The sequence below is a fragment of the Neofelis nebulosa genome, chromosome 8, assembly GCF_028018385.1.
Source record: "Neofelis nebulosa isolate mNeoNeb1 chromosome 8, mNeoNeb1.pri, whole genome shotgun sequence".
NCBI lineage: Eukaryota > Metazoa > Chordata > Mammalia > Carnivora > Felidae > Neofelis > Neofelis nebulosa.
In genome coordinates, this window is record NC_080789.1 from 90938269 (window position 1) to 90966184 (window position 27916).

A 27916-nucleotide genomic window follows, 5' to 3' on the forward strand; every position below is an offset into this window, starting at 1 on the left:
CAATGGTGAGAGTGGACATCCCTGTCTTTTTCCTGACTGCAGAGGAAAAGCTCTCAGTTTTTCCCCATTGAGGATGATATTAGCAGTGGATCTTCATATATGGTTTTATGATGTTGAGGTAAGTTCCCTCTATCTCTACTTTGTTAAGGTGTTTTTTTTTCAAGGATGGATGCTGTATTTTGTCAAATACTTTTTTTGCATCTATTGAGAAGATCATATGTTTCTCATTCTGTCTTTTATTAAGGTGGTGTATCACATTAATTTCTTTGCAAATATTAAAGCACCCATGCAGCCCAGGAATAAATCCAACTTGATTGTGGAAAATAACACTTTTAATGTAATGTTGGATTAGATTTGCTAGTATCTTCTTGGGAATTTTTGCATCCATGTTCATCAGGGATATTGGCCTGTAATTTTCCTTTTTAGTTGGGTCTTTGTCTGATTTTTGACTCAAGGTTATACTAGCTTTGTAGAATGAATTTGGAAGTTTTCTTTCCATTTTTACTTTTTTGGAATAGCTTGAAAAGAGTATGTATTTACTCTTCTTTAAATGATTGGTAGAATTCCCCTGTAAAGGCATTTGGCCCTGGACTTTTTTTTTTTGGGAGATTTTTGATTACTGATTCAATTTCTCTGCTGATTGTGGGTCTGTTCAAATTTTCCATTTCTTCTTGTTTCAGTTTTGGTATTCGGTTTTGTATATTTCTGGGAATTTGTTTCTTACAGTTTACTCAATTTGTTGGCATATAATTTTTCATAATGTTCTCTTATTATTGTTTGTATTTCTGTGGTGTTGGTTGTGATCTCTTTTCTGTCATTCATGATTTAAATTTTTTGGGTACATTTTCTTTTTGAAAAGTCTGGCTAGGGGTTTATCAATTTTATTAATCCTCTCAAAGAACCATTTCTTAGTTTCCTTGATCTCTTCTACAGGTGTTTGTTTGTTTCTGTATCACTTATTTCTGCTCTAATCTTTATTATTTCCCTTTTTTCTGCTGGCTTTAGGCTTTATTTACTGTTTCTTTTATAGCTCCTTTAGGTGTAATGTTAGGTTTTGTATTTGACACTTTTCTTGCTTCTTGAGGTAGGTCTGTATTGCTATACACTTCCCTGCTACAACGGCCTTTGCAGCATCCCAGAGATTCTGGACTGTCATGTTTTCATTTTCATTTGTTTCCATGTAATTTTTAAGTTCTTAAATTTTCTGGTTGACCTATTCATTCTTTAGTAACATGTTTTTTAACCTCCATGTATTTGTGGTTTTTCCAAATTTTTTCTTGTGGTTGGCTTCAAGTTTCATAGTGTTGTGTTCAGAAAATATGCATGGTATGATCTTAATCTCTTTGTATTTGTTGAGGCCTGATTTGTGACCTAGTATGGGATCTATTCTGGAGAATGTCCTATGTGCACTTGAAAAGAATGTGTATTCTGCTGCTTTAGGTTGAAATGTTCTGAATGTATCTGTTAAATCCCATCTGGTCCAGTGTATGAGTCAAAACAATTGTTTCTTTGTTGATATTCTGTTTAGATGATATGTCCATTACTGTAAGTGGGGTGTTAAAATCTCCAACTATTGTTGTATTATTATCAATGACTTCCTTTATGTTTGTTATTAATTGATTTATATATTTAGGTGTTTTAATTTGGGGGCATAAATATTTACAAGTGTTATATCTCTTGTTGGATGTTCCCCTTTATTATGATATAGTGCTCTTCTTCATCTCTTTTTATAGTCTTTGCTTTAAAATCTAGTTTGTCTGATATAAGTGTTACTACCCCAGCCTTCTTTTAACATATAAATATGATAAATGTTTCTCTTCATGCCCTCACTTTCAATCTATAGGTGTCTTTATGTCTAAGTGAGTCTCTTGTAGGCAGCATATAGATGGGTCTTGGGTTTTCTTTTGGTGTGGTTTTTTTTTTTTTTTTTTTTTAGCCATTTTGATACCCTTTGTCTTTTGATTAGAGCATTTAGTCCATTTACAGTCAGAGTGATTATTGATAGATATGAATTTAGAGCCATTTAGTGTAAAGGGGTTTCTCGAGATTTTCTCTGTTCCTTTCTAGGCTTTATTGCTTTTGATCTTTCTTTCCCACTCAAAGTGTCTCCTTTAATATTTCTTGCAGGGCTGTTTAGTGTTCATGAACTCCTTTAGTTTTTGTTTTTCTGGGAAACTCTTTATCTCTCCTTATATTTTGAATGACAGTCTTGCTGGATAAAACATTTTTGGCTGTATATATTTTCTCCATTTAGTATGTTGAATATATTATGCCACTCCTTTCTGGCAAGTTTCTGTGGATAGATCTGCTTTTCACCTGATTTGTCTTCCCTTGTAGGTTAGGGATTTCTTTTTCTTGCTGCTTTCAGGTGTTTTTCCTTACCTCAGTATTTTGCAAATTTTACTACAAAATGTTTTGGTGTTGGCTGGTTTTGTTGATTTTGATGGGAGTTTTCTGTGCCTCCTGGATTTGGATGTCTGTTTCTTTCCCCAGATTAGGGAAGTTTTCAGCTATAATTTGCTCAAATAAACTTTCTGCCCCTTTTCCCTCCCTCTTCTTCTGGAACTCCTATGATATGAATGTTATTATGCTTTATGGTGTTACTGAGTTCTCTAAGTCTACATTCATAATCCATAATTTTTCTTAATCTCTTCTTTTCAGATTCATTATTTTCCATAATTTTATCTTTTATATCACTTATTTGTTCCTCTGCTTCTTCCATCCTTGGAGTCACTAAGCCAGTCGGTTTTGCATCCCAGTTATAGCACTTTTGGTTTTGCATCCCAGTTACAGCACTTTTTATTTTGGCTAACTAGTTTTTAGGTCTTTTATCACTGCAGTAAAGGGTCTCTCTGGCTTCTTCTGTTTCTCAAGACCAGCTAGCATTTTATGATCATTGCTTTAAATTCTGGTTCCAACATAATACTTATATCTGTTTTGATTAACTCCCTGGCCATATGTTCTTGTTCTTTCTTTTGGGATGAATTCCTCCATCTTGGAATTTTCTCTAGGACTCTATCTTTTGTGTATCAGGAAAGCCTGTGCCTGGTCCCGTTTCCACTAGAGCTGAAGCTTTGCAGCACTCTATGATCAGTAGATCTGGTGCATATGGGAGGTTTGTGCTGGTCTTCTGGGGAGGGGCCCCCTGCTGCTCTGGCTCTCAATCAGACTTGCCCTAGTAAAAAAGCCACCTGCAGAGTGCCAGGAGGTAGGTCTTGCAGTAAGTGGCTCAATCCTCCACTGTGTGTGCTATACTGCTCCCTAAAGTTTGCTGTACTGATAAGAGGGGTAAACAATGGCATCAGCCCACTCTCTTCCCCAGGGAGGGTATTTCGTGCCCACCGCTGTTGAGGAGGTCTTCACAGAAGGGGGAACAATCTCTCCCCTTGTGACCCAGGCTTCTGTCAGATCCCTGCCTTCACCCTGTCTATGTTTGATCTGTCTCAAGGCCTGTTGGTGCACTGTTCCTCTGTTTTAACTCAGATGAGTGGCTGGGTTTCAAAACTCCAGATTTTAGGGACTTAGCGTGGGGCAAACTTGTGCTGATACCCTAGGGGAGGGTCTCACTCCCTTGTGGATGATAATGGTTTCTCTCAGAAAAGCAGTTGTACGACTGGCAGGGACTTGGATTTTTATGGTAAAGCATAGCAAAACAGCCAGCATCCAGGTTAGCTGCCCTCAGCAGGTGTCTCTGCTTGTATGCTAGTGAATGAAGCAGCTCCGTGGCACCCACTAGCTTTTTTGTCCTGAGAGGCAGTGCTGCCTCTTCCAAATGTACTGCAAGAAGGGGAACTGTCTCTCCCAGAATGATCCAGGAGATCCTCAGAGCATGCTGTCCACTCCTGGGCCTCTGCCCTCATTCTCCACAGGATCCCCCTATGCCTGCCATGCTTGACTCTGGCAATGGCACAGGCTTCTAAAACTTCAGACTTTTAGCTCTGCTGCTTGTAAAATCTTGCGATAATCAGTCCCTCTCATTTTCTCAGTCAACATTGTTTTGGGGAAGTGTTTTTCTTGTGTAATCCCTGCATGCTGCTTTATCTTTCTCTCTCATTCCTTCTCTCCCCTCTCTCCATGATCAGGGCTCCCTTCCCTGCACAGCACCTGTGATTCCTTTCTCCCCCAAATCATATCTCCACACCTCCTACATCCCACAGTGTGACCTTTTTTTTCCTTCTAGTTGTGCAGTTTGTTCTCTCAGTCCTCAGATCAATTTCCTGGGTGTTCAGAATGATTTGATAGTTATCTAGCTGTGTTCAAGAGACATAGCAAGCATAAGGTCCTTCTCCTACTCCACATCTTAACTCTCTCCCCATTTAAGCAAAAATTTAAAAAGTTGAACTATACCACATAGAAGATGGGGCAATGGGAACTCTCATCTGTTATGAAATATGTGTGACCCTATTAAAAAGTGTCTATGACCCTAGGTATATACCCTAGAAAAATTCTTGATATTAGCTCAGGTGTACATCAACAGTGGATTAGATAAATAAATTGAGGTTCTTTGAGCTAATTGAATACCATACATCAATGAAAATAAATCAAAACCACATAGGACAAGGTGGATAAATCTGAAAAACCATGAGCAAAAGTTATATGGCTCAAAAAGTACATACAGTTTTATTCCACTTATGGAGACATTAAAAAGGAAAGCTAAAATGTATATTTCTTTTTTTTTTTTTTTATTTTTAAAAAAAAAATTTTTTTTTTCAACGTTTTTTATTTATTTTTGGGACAGAGAGAGACAGAGCATGAACGGGGGAGGGGCAGAGAAAGAGGGAGACACAGAATCGGAAACAGGCTCCAGGCTCCGAGCCATCAGCCCAGAGCCTGACGCGGGGCTCGAACTCACGGACCGCGAGATCGTGACCTGGCTGAAGTCGGACGCTTAACCGACTGCGCCACCCAGGCGCCCCTAAAATGTATATTTCTAATGAATGCATAGATATCCTTTGGTGGTAATGTGAAAAGGTAAAATGGTGAAAACAAAACCTACAAAATACTTTTCACCAAAGGATACCTCTCATGTAGAGAAAAGAGATATAAAGTGGCACACGGGCAGATCCTATGATACCGGCAATATTTTGTTCCTAAACTTACTGTTTAATAAGAATTCCTGCTCAGGTATTATTCTTTAGTTTGTATATGTATTATTAAATGTTCCTCATGTATTATATAATTCACTGCACACATCCCAAATAAAATGTCAGATCATGTTATTCCTTTGGCAAAATCCTTCAATGCTTTTGATCTCACTTGGAATACAAATTATGTTGGCTAGTGATTATTTTCCTTATTGGAGATCTATTTTCAGTTTTTCATTTTTTGCTTCCTTAAGTCTGAAAATGTCCTATACATAATAGGTTTGACTTTTAGTAGTTTCACTATGCCCTTTATTTCTGCTAGGGTAGTTTCCAATTCTGCAATTGTGTTTTATTTTTCTTGTGACCTGACTTTATCTCCTTCATCTCCTTGACTTCTTCTTTTGTAACCTTTAACCAGGTTCTTGTTACCTATTCATTTTGTCCTATTTTCTTCTTACGATTTTTTGTTCTTTTCCCACTTCTTCTATTCTATGTTGAATACAAATCGGTTTTGTGACATTTTTCTTCTTTCTTCTGAATCCTACTCAGTCCTCTACTTTAGCAATAAAAACTTACCATAATCAGCCCCCAAAATATATAACTTTAAAAATAATCACTCTAATAGCACTAAACTAACACTTGTACTTATCTTTACCTGAACACGTTTTATCTTCCAGGCACTATATTATATTAAACATATCTCATATGTTTTTATTAATTTTAAAAATATCATTGTCATATTTTATTAAATTCACTCTAGTGATGAATAATATGAACTCTAAGAAAGTTGAATAAAAACTTTCTTTAGTGTAGGGTTGGCATATACTGCTATCTGACTTTGGAGTCTCTGTACCTAAATTCTGTCCTTACTGCCACTCTGTTTAAATTATGTTTGAGGGGTGCCTGGATGGCTCAGTTGGTTAAACATCTGACTCTTGATTTTCATTCAGGTCATGATCTCATGGTTCATGAGTTCGAGCCTCACCTTGGGCTCTGCACTGACAGTGTGGAGCCTGCTTGGGAATCTCTGTCTTCCTCTCTCTGTCCCTCCCCCGTTCATGTACTTGCATTCTCTCTTTTTCCTCTCTCTCTCAAAAATAAATAAGCATTTAAAAAACAAATTATGTTTGAATTTGGCACTTTTAAAAATCCAACAATTTGGATTAGGTCTGCTTGTTACTAAAAGAGCTTCAGTTCTAATAAAGCCAAATACAGAAGATCCTTATGTGCCCCCTTTATTTCTACTTACACGTGGAATTTTTAGCTTCTGTCTAGAAACTGAATACAGTTGGATTTAGGTCTTAGGGAGGGGAAAGTGTGAGATAATTATTATTCTGTGTTACTCATTTAGTTACTTAAACCTGAAAAATAGAGGTGCCATTCTGGTTATCTAGTTTGTACTCTTTCTGTGTCATGAGCTAGATGATAAAGTGTTTGGAGGTTTTTAGCTCTTTTTAGACCAAGCAGATGTTTCATGAAGACAAACCATATTTTAAAGCATGAGTAGATTTTTCTCAATTCACATTTATCAGTTTATAATTAGTTCATCAGTTATTAGATTCTAGTATAAGCTTGTCATCAGTAATAAGGATTGCTAACTTTGTTAAAAGGTCCTATTTGGCACTGTAATAAAAATTTTGGAGACAGTGCATTAGAAGCTACTAGGAAGAAGCAACTTTGAATCAGAGGTTGATTCTTGCACCTAGATTGAAATCTTGTTTTTCACTGTTTTGCTTTGTATATATACCACTCTATGTACATTATTTATGAATATGCTGTCTTTCCAACTAGATCATCAGCAACTTCAGAGTATGGTTTTGTTTTCTATTTCTCTCTCTCTCTCTTTTTTTTTTTTTTTTTTTTTTTTTGAGAGAGTGAGAGACAGCAGGGGAGAGGCAGAGAGAGAGGGAGAAAGAATCCCAAGCAGGCTCCATACTGTTGGTGCAGAGCCTGACATGGGGCTTGAACCCACAAACTGTGAAATCATGACCTGAGATGAAATCGAGTCAGATGCTTAACCAACTGAGCCACCCAGGCACTCCAGATTTGTATTTCTCTTGATTCTAGTGAATAAATAGTTCACTAATTAACATTAAGTAAGCTAAGTAAGCTAAGTAAGCATTAAGTAATACCTTAGGGGAGAAATTCTTTTTCTTTTATTCTTAATTTCTCTGAAATATTAGAGATGAACACAGAATATAGAATGAATATAGAAAACGTTCCATACCTTTCTGGATATTAGTGGCATAGAAGAGAGGAATAAAATGCCCAAAATAAAAGTTCTATGTAAATTGCTTACAAAATTAGCTACTTAGCAAACAATAATCAGGGCCCCCAAAGTGAAATAAATAAAATCTAAAATATGTTAAATGACCATGGCTGGGGAAAGAAAATATTTGAAAATTTAAATTACCCATATTATTCAATAATATCTGTGTCATATTTATTCAGCCTGCATGTTTTCTATTTTTTTTAAAAAATTGTTTAATAATCCAAGTTTGGGAAATATAAAAAAAAACATTGTTCATGTTGGCACTATTTTTGACATTGATGAAATATTACTTAATGCAGTTGTCAAATAAATAGAAGTACCGCAGTCTGTCCTCATTTCTCAGATATTTGCTAGTGATGCCTCATAGGAAGAATCACATTTAAAAAGATCATTGTTTTGGAAGGAGTTCATCTGGAAAATCACAGACACTGTGGCCTATTTACAAGATAAGTCAGATGTGGGTGATGATAACTATTTGCCTGTGTTAATGTAAAGACAGTAATTATTTGATGTTTTGCCAACTTTCAAGTCATACTGAAAAAATTTACAATAATCAATGGATTCTTTCAAAGTGGAAATATTGGAGGCTTTGTATAAGAGTTAGAAACTTCTTGGAAATTAAGAACTTTACAGATTCTCAACAATTTGTGTGCATGTGTGTATGTATAAAAAGGCATCTGTGATACATGAGCAGTACTGAGACATTTAGATAATTACCAGTCATCATAAGTAGGCTATCATAACCTCAAAAGTATATCTATATATAGTGAAGAGACATAAATGATCTAGGAATGAAGTCTTCGTCTGCCTTGTGTACCTGGTAAATTTCAAATTCTACACTCAAAAGAATGACTATCACAAAGGTGAAGAATCAAGCTGAAAGAAGTACTAATTATGACACTTTTATGAGACTCAAGCCAATCTTCTGTGAATTTCTTTCACATTTCACATTTTAAACTTACATATTTAAGCCAGACTCAAGAAAGAAAAATGGAATTAGAGTGATAGGATTACATTTTGGGAGGGAATATGAGTTGTGTATTTGTCATCATCATGTCTTTAAATATTTATGTGGAATTCACATGAGTTTGGTATCTATCCAGAAGTATTTATTATTTTCAGAATCTTCTGTTAATTAATATTAGGAATAGTTACTTAGGCTCTTTATCTTTTCATATATATCAGGACTCAATTATTTAATGGAAAAATAAATCCTCACTTGTTTTAAAACACTGTATTTACACAATTTTCTATAATCACAGCATGTTTTATCTGTGGAAGATTTAACCCTTCCCTGGAAGAATAAGCTACAAGATATGGTCTGCCTAATGGTGACCACAACTTTGATGCCCAGTTGGTGACCAAATCTCAGTAATCTTGGGCTAAGTCCATTATATTTCCTTGCCAAGCTAGCTTCTCCTTTCTGCTATTTTAATAAACTGATGTCTCTATGTAGTCGGTTGGCAGCCAGGAATGTGGAGGTATTCTAGACACCCTCTTCTTTTGTTTTACTCATAGTCTTTCACCAAATCATATAAATTGCACATTTTCATATATTATGAATTTGTCCCCTCCTGATCACTACTATTGTAGAGTTTTTGTCAATACCCTCATCATCTCTTTGGGCTAATGAAGTGCTCCTCTAGTCACCCATCTGTCATTCTGTTGCCTTGCATAATGGCTCTATGTCATCAGCTGATAAATTAGAAAATCCTTAAATTGTCCATAAAGTGTCCTTAGGATCCTACATAAGTTGGCCCCTGTTTGCCCCTTTTATCTGGTCTCTTTCCAGTCTCTCAAACTGAACCCTAGTTGTAGCCATTCCAAATTTCATACAGTTTTCTAATCATTCTAGGCTTTTCCTAACTGCTTCTCTTTATGTTGTTCTTCACTAAAAGTTATCCCCACTCCCCACCTTCTTTCACCATGTGCCTTAGTTGGCATACTCATTTTTCAACATTCAGATCAAATAGGTAAAATTGATAACTTTGTTTTGTGTCCTGTATACACATAGGTCTTTCACATTCACAGTACCTATGACACTTTATTCATACACATCTATTTACTTGTGTGTTTTGCCACAATAGAATGAAAGCTGCTCAGATATTGACATTCTACTTTATTCATCTTTGTGTCTTCAGAAAATTGCAAATTTTTTTATGGTTAATAAATACTTATTGAATTGATAGATGAAGTAACAAAAGTTAATACCTGGGTTTTCAATAGGCATTTCAGGTGGAAGTCATATTTTTTGATTACTGTTGAGAGGCACTGTCTGGAAAGAAAAAAAAATGACTTTGTCTAAAAGTGGGTAAGAAAACTTATATTAACTTTAGCATATTTATCATAAGTTGTTTTGTCCATGATTCTATAGCAGACATGGTTTAAAAAGGATTGCTACTGACACGGTTTTAAAAACCATTTCGGAAGGATGTTTATAAACTTTATGTAACTTGATAGCCTACAGACATATCTGAAAACTTTAGAACTCCAAAGAAATCCATGACAAATTAACCAAACCTCTCAAAGACTGTTCATAATATCAAACTATTCTTACTTCAAAATGTAAGTTATGAAAGGATTTATGAGCAGATAATGACAAATACTAACATCAAGAATTGTTAAATATGCAAACACTTGTAGAGAATTGCTCTCAGAATGAATGACATATATTTATAATAGATAAGTCTGTCTTTGGCATCAAACCTCTGTATCTTTTTGCCCTAAGATTCCCTTATTTCTCCAACCTTATCTGTGCTTAGGTGGAATACATGTGAGATGAGCAGAGGTTCTTCTTACTTCACTAATCAAAATTATTTTCCAAACATCATGACTTTCTCTTCCTATTTCTCTTTCTGGAAACCGCTGAATTGAACAAATCATACAACACAAAAAGTGTTAAAGACACACCAATGTATTTTACAATAACTGCCTTCTCAGCCTTTATTAAATCATCACTTCAGTTGGATTAAATCTGACAGTTCAAAGACAAAATGCATTGACCATGTAAAAAATCAGTGGAGGTATAGGAAAAGAATAGTGAAAGATTTGGCTATTGAAGGGAGGGTTTTTATATAAAATATGACCACAAAACTTAAAAGACCCTCAAGAATATATACCTTCAGCACCTTGCTGTTAAGCATTATATTTATTTTATAGAAAAAACCCTGGAAACTAATGAAGGTGTATGATTTGCCCAACTTCTAAGAGGAAGTCAGGGAAGAGTGAAACTGAAAATAAAGCTCCTGCCATCTAGTGTGTGATCTTTTAATGACACCATAAAGTAGTCTGAGGAGGGAAGGCAGAATAGCATTGTATTACAGAGAGCAGTCTTGGAGGTCTCCAACTTGGAGGTCTCCAAGATGGCAAAGTACGAGATCCCAATCTCTGTATTCTCACAATTAGACAACTATCTATGAACAAAAACAGCTCTGGGAGAGCTTAGGAATCCTTGCAAGAAACTTTGACAACACTGTAGAACAAGAAACCCTGAGAATAACCACACAAAAATGGGAGGGTACTTTCATTTTGCCTGCATCATCTCATCCTGCAGGCCAGCACTGCTCACTGTCCATAGGGAAATCCCCTTGCTGGGAAAGGGACAGTAGGTGAGCCAGCAGCTTCCCCCAGCCTTTTGGGACACTGCAAGAAGGACCTGCATTGATTTTACCCTACACAGAGACCAGCCAAGCTGAGATACGTAAAGATGGCCAGGAACAAGGAAGAAGGGGCTGCCAGCATCAGCAGTATAGGGGGAGTTACTATGGTTCCCAGTGACCTGCACTGCAGAGGGCCCCAGTACCTTTCACCACTGGAGAAATCAACAGCCAACACAGCAGCTGCAGACCCGCAGGCAGATTTCACCATTTCCCTTCCCCTATTACACACAGGTATTCATATTCACAAACAGCAGCTGCTTGAGTCCCTCCCAGCTCCCTTTCCCACCCACTGCCACCCTAAGGCTCACTGGCAGCTGGTTCCCAAAGTGTGCACCTGCAAGCCCTTGGCCTGGTTTCTGTACTGGCCTTCACTGCCATGCACATGTTTTAGGGAGATACTGCAGGCACAGGAATGCACACCAATTGTCAGGACCCCCACAGATGCTTGTGGGCCTGGTTCTGGCCCTGTTTCCTGTGACTGGCCTACACTGTTGGGCTTGCTTGCAACCAGCCGCTCCAGCTGTGTACCTGTATCTAACCAGCCTGAATCCCATAATAGCCTCCATTGCTGTGCACATGACCAAGTTGAGACTGCAGCCACAGGAGTGCATACCAACATCCAGAACCCCACAGTGCCAGTGCACCTACAGTTAGTCGTAGCCCTTGCTGCCAGCCCTGCCCTCCCCCATACTATATGTATGTCTGCAACCAGTCCCTGCCACTACACAGGCACTTGCAGCTGACACCCAGACTCTATGTGTGCGTGCCACCAACTCTAGCAACAACCATTGCCTACCCTGGGCCCTAGCTGCTGGACCCAGAAACACCACTGAAGATGCCAACAGCACTTGTTAAAGATGTTGTAGGCCCCAGTGGCCTGAGCTGAGGAGACATCACATTCACCAGACCTGGGTCTTCCACATGACTGTATACTTGGTGCCCTGCACCACTAGACTCACAGCCATAACATGCTCCAGTCTGCCTCACCTGCAGGTGAAGATCCTGTACTGAGGTCAGCCTATAAAGTCTGCTTCTTCCCAGGCCCAGACATCTAGGCAAGGCTCCAAGGATCATAAAGAGTCAGGGAAATATGACACCACCAAAGGAACACAGTCAACTTAGAGCAACTGACCTCAAAGACATGGAGCCACATGAATTGCCTGACAAAAAATTCAAAATAATTATTCTAAAGATGCTCAGAGAAATATAAGAGAACACAGAAAGACAATTTAATGAACTCATCAAAACAATGTAAGAACACAATGAGAAGTCTAATAAAGGTATAGAAAACATAAAAAAAGAACAAGAGTTTTGGAGATAAGAAATACAATGGCCGAACTGAAATTCAATATAGAGCTTCAGCAGAAGAAGGGACCAAGCAGAAGAAAAAAACCAGTAAGCTCAAAGACAGATTATTTGAAATTACCTAAGCAGAAGAACAAAAACAAAATTAAAAAAAGTAAAAAAGGAATTAAAAAAGTCTATGGGATTCATGGGGCCCCATAAAGAGAAACATGTGCATGTCATTGGAGTCCTGAAAGAAGAAGATAAGAGAAAGGAGCTGAAAGCTTAGCTAAATAATGGCTTTTGAACTTCCCAAACCTGGGGAGATATTTGGACATTATGAAGTAATAGGTTACCCCATAATTTCAATCCAAAATGATCTACTCCAAGACACATAACAAAATAAAATGGTCTAAAATCAAATACAAAGAGAAAATTTCAAAAGCAGCAAGAGAGAATAATTTTTCCTCATAAAATAATCACCATAAAGCTATCAGTGGATTTCTCAGCAGAAATCCAACAAACTAGGAGAGTAGGATGATAAGTGTAAGTTGCTGAAAGAAAAAAGAAAACAAAACAAGAAAGACCCCTGCCAACTAAGAATACTTTACCCAACACAATTGTCCTTCAGAAGTGAAGGTGAAATAAAGACTGTCACAAACCAATGAAAGGAGTTCTTCAGCACAAGGCATGCCTTAGAAAAAATGCTAGTTCCTCAAGCTGAAATGAAAAGATGCTAATTAGTAACAGGAAAACATGAAAATATACAACACACTTTACTGGAAAGATAAGTATATAGTCTAATATAGTAAAAATGATGTGTCAATTACTTAACTCTAGTATAGAGATTAAGGAAAAATATTAAAAATAGCTAAAGTTTCATATTGTCAATGGATATATAATACAAAGAGGTATAAATTCTGACATCAAAAGCATAAAATGTTAGGACAGAGTAAAACGTAGAGTTTTTATGCAAATAAAGTTAAATTGCTATTGGCTTAAAAGACTGTTATAAGATATTTCAAGTAAACCTCAGAGTAACCACAAAACAAAAACCTATCACAGATATGCAAAGGTAAAGAGAAGAAATTAAAGTCTACTACTATGGCCAAACATCAATTCAGGAAGAGAGAAAGGAAGAGAGAAAGAAAGAAAGAAAGGCTACAAAACAAAACAATTAACAAGATGGCAATAGTGAGTCATTAACTATCAATTATTATTTTAAATGTAAAGTTTTTCAGTCAAAGGACAGATAGTAGCTGAATGGATGAAAAAAGACAAATATACTGCCTGCAAGAGATTCCCTTCAGCTTTGAAAGCATACATATATTCATAGTGAAAGGATGGAAAAAGGTACTTCATGTATAATAGAGACGAAAAGATAGTAGAGGTAGCTATACTTATATTACACAAAGTAGACTTTAATTTAAAAGCTGTTACAAGAAACAAAGAAGGATCAAAAGAGACTATTATGAACAATTATATGCTAAAAAAATTGGACAACCTGGAAGAAGTGAACAAATTCCTAAAAAATACGACCTACCAAGACTGAATCAGGAAGAAATAGAAAATCCAAATAGACCAATAATAAGAAGATTAAATCAGTAATTAAAAACCACCCAACAAAGAAAAATTCAGGAGCAGATAGCTTCATGGGTAAATCCTACCAAATATTTAAATAAAAATTAATGCCAGTTCTTGTCAAACTCTTCCAAGAACATGAAAAGGTAGGGACACTCCCAAACTCATTATATGAAATTAGAATTACCCTGATGCCAAAGCCAGATAAGGACAATACAGAAAAAGAAAACTATGAGCCAATATCCCTGAAGATTATAGATGCAAAAATTCTCAACAAAATACTTGCAAACCAAATTCAACAGCATATTAAAAGTATTATATACCCCATGACCAAGTAAAATTTGACCCTGGGATGCAAGGATGATTCAACTACACAAATCAATAAATTTAATAAAGCACATTAATAAATCATTGATCATCTCAATAGAAGCAGAAAAAGCATTTGAAAAAATGTAACATCCTCTCATTATAAAAACTTTCAACAAATTGGGTATAGAAGGAACACATCTCAACATAATAAAGTGTACATATGACAACCCACAGCTATCATCATACTCCGTGGTGAGAGGTTGAAAGTACTTCCTCTCAGGGGTGGCTGGGTAGCTCAGTCAGTTAAGCATCCAATATTGGCTCAGGTCATGATCTCACAGTTTGTGTGTTTGAGCCCTGTGTCGGGCTCTGTGCTGACACCTCAGAGCCTGGAGACTGCTTCAGATTTTGTCTCCCTCTCTCTCTCTGCCCCTCCTCCACTCATGCTCTGTCTCTTTCTGTCTCTCAAAAATAAAATAAACGTTAAAAAAATTTTAGAAAATACTTCCTCTAAGAACAGGAACAAGATAAGTGTTCCCACTCTCACTCCACCTATTCAACATAGTACTAGAAGTCTTACAGTAATCAGGCAAGAAAATGAAATAACAGGCATTCAATCTCAAAGGGAGAAGTAAAACTGTGTCTGTTTGATGATGGTACAGTCTTGTATATAGAAAATTCTGAAGATTCCACCAAAATACTGTTAGGACTAATGAATGAATTCTATAAAGTTTCAGGATGCAAGATAAATACATACAAATCAGTTGAGTTTCTATACACTAACAATGAAAGTTTTGAAAAATAAAAAAGTTTTACTTACAATAGCATCAAAACAAAAACAAAACCAAAAAAAACCTTAGGAATAAAATTTAACCAAGGAAGTGAAAGAGCTATACACTGAAAGCTATGAGACATTGATGAAAGAAATCAAAACACATAAATAGAATGGCATCCAAGTTTTTATATCAGAAAAGTTACTATTGTTAAAATAGTAACTACCCACAGCCATCTATAGATTCAATTTGTTTTTTTTAAGTAAGCTCTATACCCAACATGAAGCTTGAACTCACTACCCTGAGATCAAGAGTAGCATGCTCCACGAACTGAGCTAGCCAGACATCCCTATTCAATATAATCTTATCAAAGTTCCAGTGCTATTCTTCACAGAAATAAGAAAAATAATCCTAAAATTAATATATAACCACAAAATATCCGGCAGAGCCAAAGCAATCCTGAGAAAGAACAAATCTGGAGGCATTATACTTCCTGACTTCAAATTATATCACAAAGATTTGGGAATCGGAAGTATTATGACACTGATATAAAAACAGACACATAGATGAATTGAATAGTCTTGAGAGCCCAGAAACAAACCTACATATATATGGTCAAGTAATATTTGACAAGAATAAGTGGGGAAAGGATAGTCTCTTCAATAAATAGTTTGGGATAACTGGATATTCTCATGGAAAAGAATGAAATTGCACTCTATCTTAAACCTAAAACAGCAAAGGAAAGAATGCATAAAATGAAAAGGCAACCTAGTTTATGGGAGGAAATATTTGCAATCCATATATCTGATAAGGGGTTAATATCCAAAATGTGTAAGGAGCTCATACAACTCAATAGTGAAAAATCAATCCGATTTAAAAAATGGGCAGAGGACTTGAGTAGAAATTTGCCTTAAAAATATATACAAATGGCCAACAAGCACATGAATGACAAGTACATAAACAATATCACTAATCATCAGGAAAATGCTACGCTTGACTTTAGCTCAAAGGCTGAAAAGAAATGGGGAAATGCAAATCAAAATCACAATGTGATATCCTCTCACAGCCCTTAGAATGGCTATTATCACAAAGACTCTGGTCAAGGCTATTCAGAAAAGGGAACCCTGGTGTACTGTTGGGAATGTAAATTGGTTCAGCCACTATGGAAAACAGTATGAAGTTTCCTCAAAAAATAAAAAATAGAATTAACATATCATCCAGCATTCCCACTTCTAGTATTCAAAGGAAATTAAATCACTATCTTGAAGAGATAGCCGCACTCCCAAGTTCATTGCAGCATTATTCACAATAGCCAAGACATAGAAACAACCTAAATGTCCATCAATGGATGAATGGATAACACGTGTACATATACATATACACACACACATATAATGTTATTATATATAAAATGTATATATACACACATGTATAATGCTATTATATATGAAAAATATATGTATCAATACTATAAATACTATATATAAAATAAAAATTATATTTATATAATTTAATGTTGTATACAATATTAATAGTTAAGTGGAATAAGTGCTGAGTGTTAGACATTTGGTTTTAGTCCTGGCTATGGCATTAATTATCTGTATGATGGTTGACAAACTTTTAAACTTTTCTGTGTTTTACTTTCCTTACCAGAGGAGAAGCAGCAATGCCCTGGGGTTAAAGGGAAGGGGTGGAGGAATTAGATTTTGAGATTAGTCTGTGACTGCCAAATTTAACTCAGTGGACACTTGTATTGCACAATGGTCAAGGTCACCAGACTTCTGTGAGGGGGCTGGCAATGGCAGGGTAAGACAGAAACAGAAGGAAAACTGTCTTGCTCTCCCCTTCTTCTCACAGCCTCCCCTTGTCTCTCTGTGCCCCAGACAGCATCTACCTACATACAAGTGACAGTCCTCCACCAAACCAGTTCAGAACAGTCCTTTGTCTCCCAAGGATTTCCCACTTTTTAAAGAATTTGTCAGATTTGATGCTTTCTTCTAAGGTGTTTTTTTTTTTTTTTGGATAAATTTATTTTGGAATGAGGAAACTACAGCTGTTGTTAATATGCCATTTTGATGGGAACCTATACCTGATCCATGTAATTAGCTATAAAATAAAAAATTTAGATTAAGATATATTCAAAGTTCTCTGTAGTCCTACCCATTCTGTGACTTTGTTGTGTGAGGATGAATATTTTGGGGAAAATAAAGAGAGGCATACAGGGCAAGACAGAATAGTTTTAATAAAAGAATAGGGTCTTTGCAAATTTCACACAGCCCTGATTTCTGTCCTACCACTAATGAACTGAATAGCCTTATGGAAGTTATTTAACCTTCCAGAACTTGGGTTTCTTTGATTCTGAAGTAAATTTTGTGTCTTATCACAGGGCTGTAGGGAGAATTAGATGAGATAATGCATGTAAAATGTACAATAACTCCACTAAGTGATTGATAGCTATTATGAATAGTCACTAAAAACGATTTTAACTCATATTTTTTATATCAGGCTTTGCTTTGGAGATTATGATATATACCTCCCATACCCGATTTTTTGCTCATTCAGCTCAGAACAACTTTAATTTCAGATAAACCCATACTGTAGCACTGATATCTTCTCCCAGGCTAGCTTCCTGATGGGTCTATTCTTTCAAATAATACACGCATACATTTAGATATGAGAATCAGTTAGGATATGTTCATTTACTGTCATTTGAGTTTCCCAGTTTGAATTCATGCTCTTCTGCTTATGATACACCAGTTATTTTCAGGGAATTCAAGAAAAATTTAAAGCAGGATGTGGTGACTTTCAAAGTGTGGAAATTCAGTTATACAAAGAGCTTAGTGACACATGCACACGCAAATTCACAAAATGAATGAGGAAAAAAATTCTTGAAAACATAATAACCGGTAGCAGAGATATTTTAAAATGAATGTTAGATTGTTCTGGAAGGTGTTAGCAGCTCTTCAAATGTATCTGAATAGCTGTGAAGAATAGATAATTATTAACAGAATTTGCCAAAGGGAGATATCTATTAAAAGTACAATAGCTTCCACGGTACTAACGAAAGGACAGTTTTTACAGTCAACTGAAAAATATTGTGATTTGGCACTTGAGAACTTGGTCAGAAAGTAGTCTTGGAACAAAGTAAAATGTCTTACCTGGATATTTTCCAAATATGCATAAATTCTAGAAGTTGGTTCAGATAAAACTGACTGTGGTCATCTTCATGCTGTAGACAGCAGAATATATTAATATTTATAGAGTGAATAGGAATGAGTACCAGATAAAAATAGGTCTGTGGCTTCCTGCTGTCATTTTATTCACCTCTTTTGATAACCCTCATTCATCATTTTAATACTTTGTTTTAAAGACTTTGTAAGACTTCTTAACTCTATAAGCGTTCTTTTCAAAAATGAATCACAAGCTGAGCTTTGGGAGAGGATAAACCTCAAGGACAGAAGAAAAGCATCCTGGCATCACCAAGGTCAAACATTAAGTTCTCCTAGCAGAGGGCGGTTTTGCAGACTGGTTCTCTCACATACATGCACATTTTCTTTACATTTAGGCTATGGATGCCATGGCAGTGTGTGGCCTGACAGCTTGCCAGATCAGTTGGCAGGCCTAGAATGAACTCCCAATTTTTCAACTTCACCACACCTTGCCTCCCAAATGTGAGTGTAACAGAACTTTCTATTTCGTGAACATTGAAGTGTGCTAATGAGTGACAACTATAAATTCCAGGAGTTTTCAGGAGGCATGTGTTTTCTCCCAAGATTAGCAGAAACTACTTATCATAAACTATCAGTCCTGTGGTCCATACGCATAAACACACACGCGTGCGTGCACGCACACACACACACACACACACACACACACATTTTCACACCATAACTCCTTGATTACCTCTTCTGCAACAGGCATTCATGAAAATCCTGTGCAAGTCTGCAAAGGAGAATGCAATATAACTTCCCCATAATTGCACCATTTTCACTATACACAGCTGTTAAGTTTGAGAGCTTAATGCCTGGAGTGCATGCAATCTTGGATGTTAATACACAATCTATTTTTAAAACTGCCTATTAGAGCTCCTGACAGGAAACATCAGAAGGAAAACCTTTATATGGCCTAAGGTCAAAGGTGTATTATTGGGCTCTTTTGTGAGGAAGAAAGAAGTTGTTACATGGAGAGAATAAGGTCATAACTGTAATACAATACCTTGAATGCACGCTAAAAAAAAAAAAAAAACAAAAAAAAACCCAAAAACTTTCAGAAGAAGAAAAGAAACTTCTTTCAGAAGTTAAAACAACCAAAGCAAGCATATAAATAATTACTTATTTGCATCTTTCTGTATAGCATAATCATATTCATTTTAAAACCACTTTACTTGGCTTCCACAGATGCCTTTGGGGGAGAAATTGGCCTTTGTCATATTGTCACTTATAAGGAAAGTTTTGTTTTGTTTTGTTTTGTTTTGTTCTTATTTAAGGGAGCTCAAAAGTCTAGAGAACAGTTTTGAGCAGTTGTCCATGGAATATATCATACACTTTATTTTTCTCCAAAGCTGAAGGCATACCTTCATCTTAAGGAAAAAGTTAAGGTTTCTTTTTTTTTCCTTTTTCATACAAAAAAAAATCTGCTCTCTGTGTTCTGTGAGTTTCCTTGAGCTAAAATGAAATTTGATTTTATGATTAATGTCAACAATGTTGAAAATACTTATCAAATTTGAGAGACATAAAGAGAACATTTTTTTAAAGACTCAATTATACACATCTAGTCAAGATGGAGATTGTAAAATTTTGAAATTTAGAAAGATTTATATGGACTGTCAAACTATTTTATGAATAATCTCATGGAACAAGAATTAAATTACCATATTTCTGTATAACACAAGCAATTTTAAAATAGGAAAGGCATCTGAGATGAATTGAATAGTACAATGTGCCTTGTACAATTAGAGAACTCTAAAAGTATCTACTGAAAGGCAATGGTGTCAATAAACTTAATGAAATGATAATTATCATAATGTTCCTAGCATTATATAGAAGAAATAAGCCATTGTATGTCGTTTTACTGGAAAGAAAATATAATTGTTTATAAATGTTTTTATACAGCTAAAATTATGAAAACTGTAGAGAATTTTGAAACCACTTTAAACAATAGGATCAAGAGAGAACATTCAGTATCTCCTTACCATATAGAGTTTGTAATGGTAAAAAGCTAAAATGCCATCCCTAATTTTATGACATTAGTAACTGATACGTAGTCCCAGTTAGGCACAGGCACTGCTTTAAGCTTTCATTTACATTTCTCAATTAAGTTACAATAATAATCATATTAGGTAAATATTATTATTCACATTTTTTAACAAGGAAAGTAGGGTGAATATAATAATTTATCCAAGAGAAGATATTTGAATTTGGTAGTATGGATCCGGAATCTCTGTTTTTAAACAAGATGCCAAGTTAGCGAATTTAACACTCTTTATTTATATTTATGGTGAGAACTAGGTTTATATGTTCTAGGATTAATACATAGAAATGATTACCACCCCTGATTCATCTGTGTCAGGTGTTCTTACTCCAGGCTTTAGAAGCATAGTTATCTCTCTCTTTTGAAGCACATATCTCTATCAGACTTTTAAATGTATATTTGTTTATTGTATGTCTTCTTTACCAGAATGAAAACTCTGCATTCTAGAATAAGTACTGAAGTGTCTTGTTTGTCTTTGTATCTCCAGTATTTAGAAGAGTGCCTATATGGTAGTTGATGAATAAATGAGTATCTGTCTGCACGTATTTGTTTCCTAAGACATAATTCTGAATTTTAAGTAGGTTCGCTAACTTGTTCATTCACTATGTAAGACCCTCAAAGACAAGTACTAAATATTGCATGTAAAAAATATTCAATAAATATATGTTGAATTGGGGCACCCGAGTGGCTCAGTTGGTTAAGCATCTGACTTCAGCTCAGGCCATGATCTCACAGTTCATAAATTTAAGCCCCAAGTCAGGCTCTGTGCTGACAGCTTGGAGCCTGGAGCCTGCTTCAGATTCTGTATCTCCCTCCCTTTCTGCCTCTCCCCTGCTCACACTCTGTCTCTCTCTCTCTCTCAAAAATAAACACTAAATTTTTAAAAAAAATATTTGTTGAATTAATCGTTTTTAGACTATATATAATGTACTTGCATAGTATCTTAAAGTAAACCCTTATAGATTTTAATAAGGATGTAATATCTTCTCTTTGAAATATGATGCTAAAAAATCCTTCAAGAACCAGTATTTGGGGCGAATAGAGACAATGGGATGCCTTTTTAATAGTTTGTGTGGAGGCTACCACTGCTCTTTAACTGAGAGTCAGAGCCAGTTGAATCCCCTGTGCACTAAGCCCTTTGAAGTCTGGGATGTTGTTGATTTTGTTCAGTACTCTAACCTACTACACCACAGTGATATAGTTAATATGTGAGTAAATGGAGAATATATAAACTTCTGTGTCATCAAGCATATTATCTTTTTAAATGTTTATTTATTTTGAGAGAGAGAGGGAGGGGCAGAAACACACACACACACACACACACACACACACACACACACACATACACAGAGAGAGAGAGAGAGACAGAGAGAGACAGAGAGAATCCCAAGCAGCCTCTGTCCTGCCAGCTTTGAGCCCCATGCAGGGCTTCATCTCATGGACCATGAAATCATGACCTGAGCCGAAATCAAGAGTTGGGTGCTCAACCAACTGAGCCACCCAGGCACCCCATCTATTTTTAAATAACAGTGTTAGAGTAGGAGAAGTTGTGGTTGAGAAAAAGCATTTATACTTTGTATCTGTAAATTGTTGAATTGGCCAAGAGATGGTGATATTCACTATAGGAAGTAAAGTTTGTGAGTTGAAGCATAAAAAAAGCAGCCATGTAACTTAAATCCTGCTATGATCCAAATGAGACATTGAAAATCAGGAATTTCTAGTGATAATTATACACTTTACACCCAGAAATGACTATATTCTTGTCCCTGGATATGATGATGACAACAGCCCATAGATATTACATTGGCTGGAATTATGATACAGTGAGCTCTATGACTAGACTAGCTGTGCTCAAATTTCATCTCCTTCTTTAGTAGCTATGAGACTTTAGGCTGAGAACAGCCTTACTCTTCTGAATTTTCAGTACTTTTATTTAAAAAAAGGAAAATAATAGTAATTATCACTTTTTTGCTCTTGATTTATTGTGAATAAATACATATAAAGCACTGATAACAGTACTTGGCATCTAATACATACTTAATATGGTTAATCATCATGGAATACCTATCATGTCCCAGACTTTGAGGTAAGTGAATATAGCCATGGAAAACAAAACAATCTATCTATCTATCTATATATATCTATATCTATCTCTCTCTATATATATATAGATAGATATAGATATAGATATATATGTATATATACACATCCCAAGTATACTTGTCAGGTAGGTTGATAGCATAAAGTATGGGCTATGGAGACTGACTGGGCTCAAATCCAAGCTCCTCTGCTTACCAGTTCCATGAATATGATCTGGGCACGGCCATGGAGCTCCTTGTGATTCAGTTTCTTTATTTTTAATAGTATTTGCCACATAGAATTATTGTGAAGATTAAATAAAGTCCCAGACTTAAAATATATGTCAGCATACATTGTATTCGAGTAGTGGTGTTAAATGTATTTAAATATAAACCTTAATTTACATGGAATTGAAATGTTAGTGATTTGTGAATTGCTACCAATGAAATAAGTTATTTTTTAGCAACATGAAAGTTCTCAAGGAGAGTAGAAATTCTAATCATATATTTTCGCTTCTTCCCCCATGTTGAAATGAAACATGATGATTTTAGCTTTTTCAAAACATTGAGGACAATTTGAAGACTCTTATGTTTATTAATATTGAGAGTATTAGTTGTACTTTATAATGTTTCTCTGTGGAGATTTCAGATGCATAACCCTGGAGCTGTCAACACTGGCTGAGTTGAGTACCAGTTCCAAAAGATTTTTCTAAACAACTCTCTTTTGGCCTCATTATGTTATATTCCACATAGATATACTGCAACCTAATGCACCACCTGACACTTTTTATGATGAAACACCTCAGACTAGGAAAAAAAAAGTCATGCACTGGAAATCTGTTATCTGATGTAAATGACAGGGTGATGGGATTTTTGCTTAAAGCAGGTAATTGGAAGATTCTACAGATAAAGCTGCCAAAATATCAAAGTTCATTGCATACTGTGCAATTTGGGTTTGAAATAACTCAAGACATCACATAGGGAATAAAATTCATATCTAACAGCATGGAATTGTGTCATTAAAGCACAGTAATCCCTTTCTGGGTAGTTTTATTATATATATTATGAATATTAATCTGTCTTGATTTAAATTGTGTTGATACCGACAAACAATCTTCAAATAGAACAAGTTATTTTTCTTCTTTCAATGGCTTCCCCCTCACATTTTTTACTCTGTTCACTTCCTAGTGGCTTCCTGGATAGTATGAATATAATAACCTTAATAAGTTTCTCATAAGTTATTTTTCCAAGAGACCAATTAATTTACTATTATACCAGGGTTGCAGTAATGTGTTCATGTAATTGCTTCAGTTCGAATTGTTAACAGGCATTTAGGTAAATATTTCATTATGTTTCAGTAAACATACTCAAATGAACATGTATTCATTAAGCTATGTAATTCCAAACTGGCAACCATCCATAAAGATAGGAATATTGTCCTTAAAATGATCAGCTTGAAAATTCAAACCAACGCTAAAAAAATCTTACCTTTCGAGATAATTTTCCTGGAACTTTCCCATTTTTATGAAGAGTAAGTTGAATAACAGATTTATCTTTCTGAAATATTTTGTGGCTCCCCAAAGAGTAATCACTGAAGAAGAAAAAAAATGAATACAGTCATTTCCTCCAGAATACTCCCAAGAGTATTATTTTCCTCTCTGACTTTGTTTCTTTTCATTTTTTTGGAACTTAGTCTGGTAAAATTTTATATATATCCTAGTCCTATATACTTATTTAAAAATATATCCTCATTATATTCATTTTAAATGATAAGATATTACAATTATTCTTCAAGTGCATCAAGTTAGAAAATGATTAGATATCTTTGCAATGGAGATAAATTATAATAGAGAATATTTTACATATCCAAAGTTAGTTTTTTTGTTTTTTTTTTTATCCAGTCCTCTCAAAGCTGAGGACAACATGCTTCTGGGAGGTCTAACTGATGCCACAAAGTGTATGCAGGGACCACTGTATCAAGGAAGTGGAGCAGTGAGGTGGAGATGTCATGGGCTTTAGAGACAGATTTACTAGCTCCATGACCTTAGGCAAGCCAATTAAACTATCTGAAACTCAGTATATGTATTTTAGAGTTGATATTATTAATGTCCAAATGAAAGGGTTGACAAGCAAATTAAATAGACAGAATATCCCCACATATTTTAGAAATTTCTAAAGGCATAATTTTCTTCTTCCTTCCTTTCCGCTCTCTCCCTGTAAGAGCCATTAAAAAGGATGAATTATGTTAATGTACTTTATTAAGGATCTTGGTTAAATGTATGAAGGATTTCAGTAGAAAAAACCCTTATATTAAAACATTTGAGGGGTGCCTGGTGGGTCAGTCAGTTAAGTATCCAACTTCAGCTCAGGTGATGATCGTGAGTTTGAGCCCCTCGTCAGGCTCTGTGCTGACAGCTCAGACAGAGCCTGGAACCCAGATTCTGTGTCTCCCTCTGTCTCTGCCCCTCCACCACCCACACTCTGTCTTTCTCTGTCTCTCAAAAATAAATAAACATTAAAAAAATTAAAACATCTGAGGCCCTTAAGTTGACATACCCATTTATCTGGAAAATTCACTAAACATTTGGGATCGGTTATTCCCAACAGTGACAGAGAAATAAAGCATTACTCAGTTGATAGCTAGTAAATTTTCTATAAATGTTCTTATTTTGACAACTGATATCTTTTTTAAGAAGACCCAACACCTATCCACTCCCTAAATGGTGAATGTTGGTATCCATAACATTTGTTTTACACCTCATTCCCACAGCCCCTGTTAGATTTCTGTCCCAGTACTCCCTGTATTGTTCCTTGAGTTATTTCTGCTGCTAGTCTACACATAAGGCATGGCATGTGTATTCCCTGAGTTCCTGCCTTCCTCACTGACCAAGTTCTGCAGCAAGGGCATTCTCCATATTCTATCACATGGACTCAAGTTCCTCTCCTTTCACTTCCCACCCCCAACTCCTCTTTCCATGCAGAGTCCTGTTTTCCTATTCCTATTCTGGGAAACATTTTAAGAGTAGTGGACCACCTTGCTATCAGAATTCCTCGTGTGTTGAAGGCTGGACCCCAGTCTAGAGACTTAGTCTCAGATATGGTTGCTGCTTTCTTGAACTAACTTTTTTTTTTCTTCACCCATTTGTATGTATACCCCTTACTAGGGCTTCCAAATAAAATAGAAGATGGCCAATAAATAAGAATTTCAGTAATAGTGAATATATTTTTTAGTATAGGTATGTCTCATGTACTGTTTGATATATAATTTCAAAATTTGGGATTTTTTGAAACTGAAATTTAACTGGAAAGCCTATATTTTCATTTACTAAATTTGCCAATTGTACCCCTTTCTAAAAGTAGGATCTAGTTCTTCCCTTATCTTGCCTTCACTCTTTGTGTGTTTGTGCATGTGTGTGTGTCTGTGTGTGTGTGTGTGTGGCAGGATCTGAGTAGTTATCAGATTTTGGGTAATTACCAGAGTTTGTAAGTCTCTTTTTTACCCCTATAATTCATCTCTCTCTCTCTTTTTTATGTTACATTATGGGAAACTTCTGAATTGTACTAAGCTGTGGGAAACAAAACAGATAAGAAAAATTCTCCTCTTTCCCTTTTTCCAGAAGAATAGTTTACTCAGAGTTTATGGCACTTTTTTGTAAGCTGAAATAAAGACATTTATTTATTTATTTATATTTATATTTATATTTATATTTATTTTATATTTATTTATATAAATATTTATATATATTTATATATTTATATAATTATATATATTTATATATAAATATATTTATATATATAAATATAATTATATATATTTATATTTATATATTTATATATTTATTTATTTATATTTATGTATATTTTATATATATTTATATATATATTTATAATATATATATATTTTTATTTAAATATATATTTATATATAAATATATATTTTTTATTTAAATATATATATTTAAATATATATATTTGTATATTATATATATTTATATTATTTATTTATTATTTTATTTATTTATGTAAGCTAAATACATATATTTTTCTGTTAAAAATGAAATCATTTTATTTTACTTGTGTCTCTAGCCTATAGCTAAATATTTTTTAACTTACTTTCTAAGACTTTTTTAATCAAAATTTAAACTATTTCACCCATAGCAATGCCTTCTGCTGTTATTGCTGTTTATATTAACTATGAGTTTTTATTGTTTTCTTTCATTTGTTGAGGTTACTGAATCTTCTTTGAGTCTCTTCTTTATCTTTAGAGGCTTGGAGACATAAATATATTTTTATATTTATATTTTTTATTTTTATATTTATATAAAATTTTATATTTATATATACATATATTATTTATATATAGTTATATTTATATTTTATATAAATATTTATATTTATATTTTTTATATATATATATTTTTTTAATCTTCCAGTGGTTACCTAATATTTAAATAACATGTATCTTATTTTTTCCACTGTAACCTCAATTTAATCACTGTGTACATCACATTCTCAAATAAGCCTTAGGACCTAAATATGACATCAGTTTGGTTCTCCCACATTGCCCTCCAATTGCCCTCCAAATGTCCAAATGGGGACTGTATGAATTGTAGGTCTAGATTCTCTTATCACTTAACTGATGAAATCAAGAAAAGTGTAAGTAAAACAAAGTTAGAGATGGGAATTATAAAAAAGACAGATGTCTGAAAACATTCTATTTTTAACTAAAAATATCTAAATAGACTCTCAATTGCCTAAGTTTGGTATCAGAGTAAAGGAAGACTTTGATATAGGATGAAGGGTCTATTGATTACAATTTTATATCTTCTTTCTGGCATAAACCAAACCTACAAGTAATTATCTTTAACTTCTAGTTCCACATTCTTTATAAAAAGCATGTACTTGAACTTGAGGAACAACCTGAATAAAGAACTGGTTTAGATTTTTATAATTATTGCTCTAATCATTTAAAGTTGTTTCTTCCACATTTAATTCAGCAGTAATAGTTTTTAGTAATTCCTTTTTATCAGTTGTTATAAAGAATTCAATTTAGGTGTGCCTGGGTGGCTCAGTCCATCACGTGTCCAAATTTCTTGATTTTGGCTCAGTTCATAATCTCACAGTTTGTGGAATTGAACCCATCCTTGGACTCTGCACTGACAGCCCAGAGTCTGCTTGGGATTCTCTCTCTCCCTCTCTCTCTCTGCTCCCCCGCACCCCCCCCCCCCCCACACACATGCTTTCTCTTTCTATCAAAACAAATAAATAAACATTAAAAAAAAGAATTAAGCGTAATTTTTTTTCAGAGCAACACTCTTTTTTTGTTTTTTATACTTATGTCCTTATATAGAATCCATCTGAAATGCATTTGTTGAGTAAAGAGTGATGCATAGTTCCAATTTTAGACATTTTTCCAATATACTGGCAATTTTATTGAACACCTCTAAAGAGGATGTCTTTTCATCTGTGACCTGTTGTATTCATCACATGACCAATTTTCATAGATATCTGATTTCTGGACTATAAGTATTCCTTTAATCTATATATCTATTCCTGTGCCAATAACAGATGCTTCAATTATTTAATTGAAGCATATTTTGAAGTGTGGAATTGAAAGTCACCATTT

At 35.0% G+C, this 27916-nt stretch overlaps 1 protein-coding gene across 1 annotated transcript in view; it reads right to left on the reverse strand.

Moving 5' to 3' along the window:
- The window catches only part of PIK3C2G (phosphatidylinositol-4-phosphate 3-kinase catalytic subunit type 2 gamma), a 352823-nt gene that overhangs the window by 270576 nt on the left and 54331 nt on the right, over positions 1-27916 (reverse strand). Inside the window, exons 6-8 of the mRNA XM_058743529.1 lie at positions 23779-23881; positions 18121-18191; positions 9568-9631 (exon numbers count right to left, since the gene is read on the reverse strand). Coding sequence (XP_058599512.1) covers positions 9568-9631; positions 18121-18191; positions 23779-23881 — 238 coding nt within the window. The remainder of the gene's footprint in view (positions 1-9567; positions 9632-18120; positions 18192-23778; positions 23882-27916) is intronic.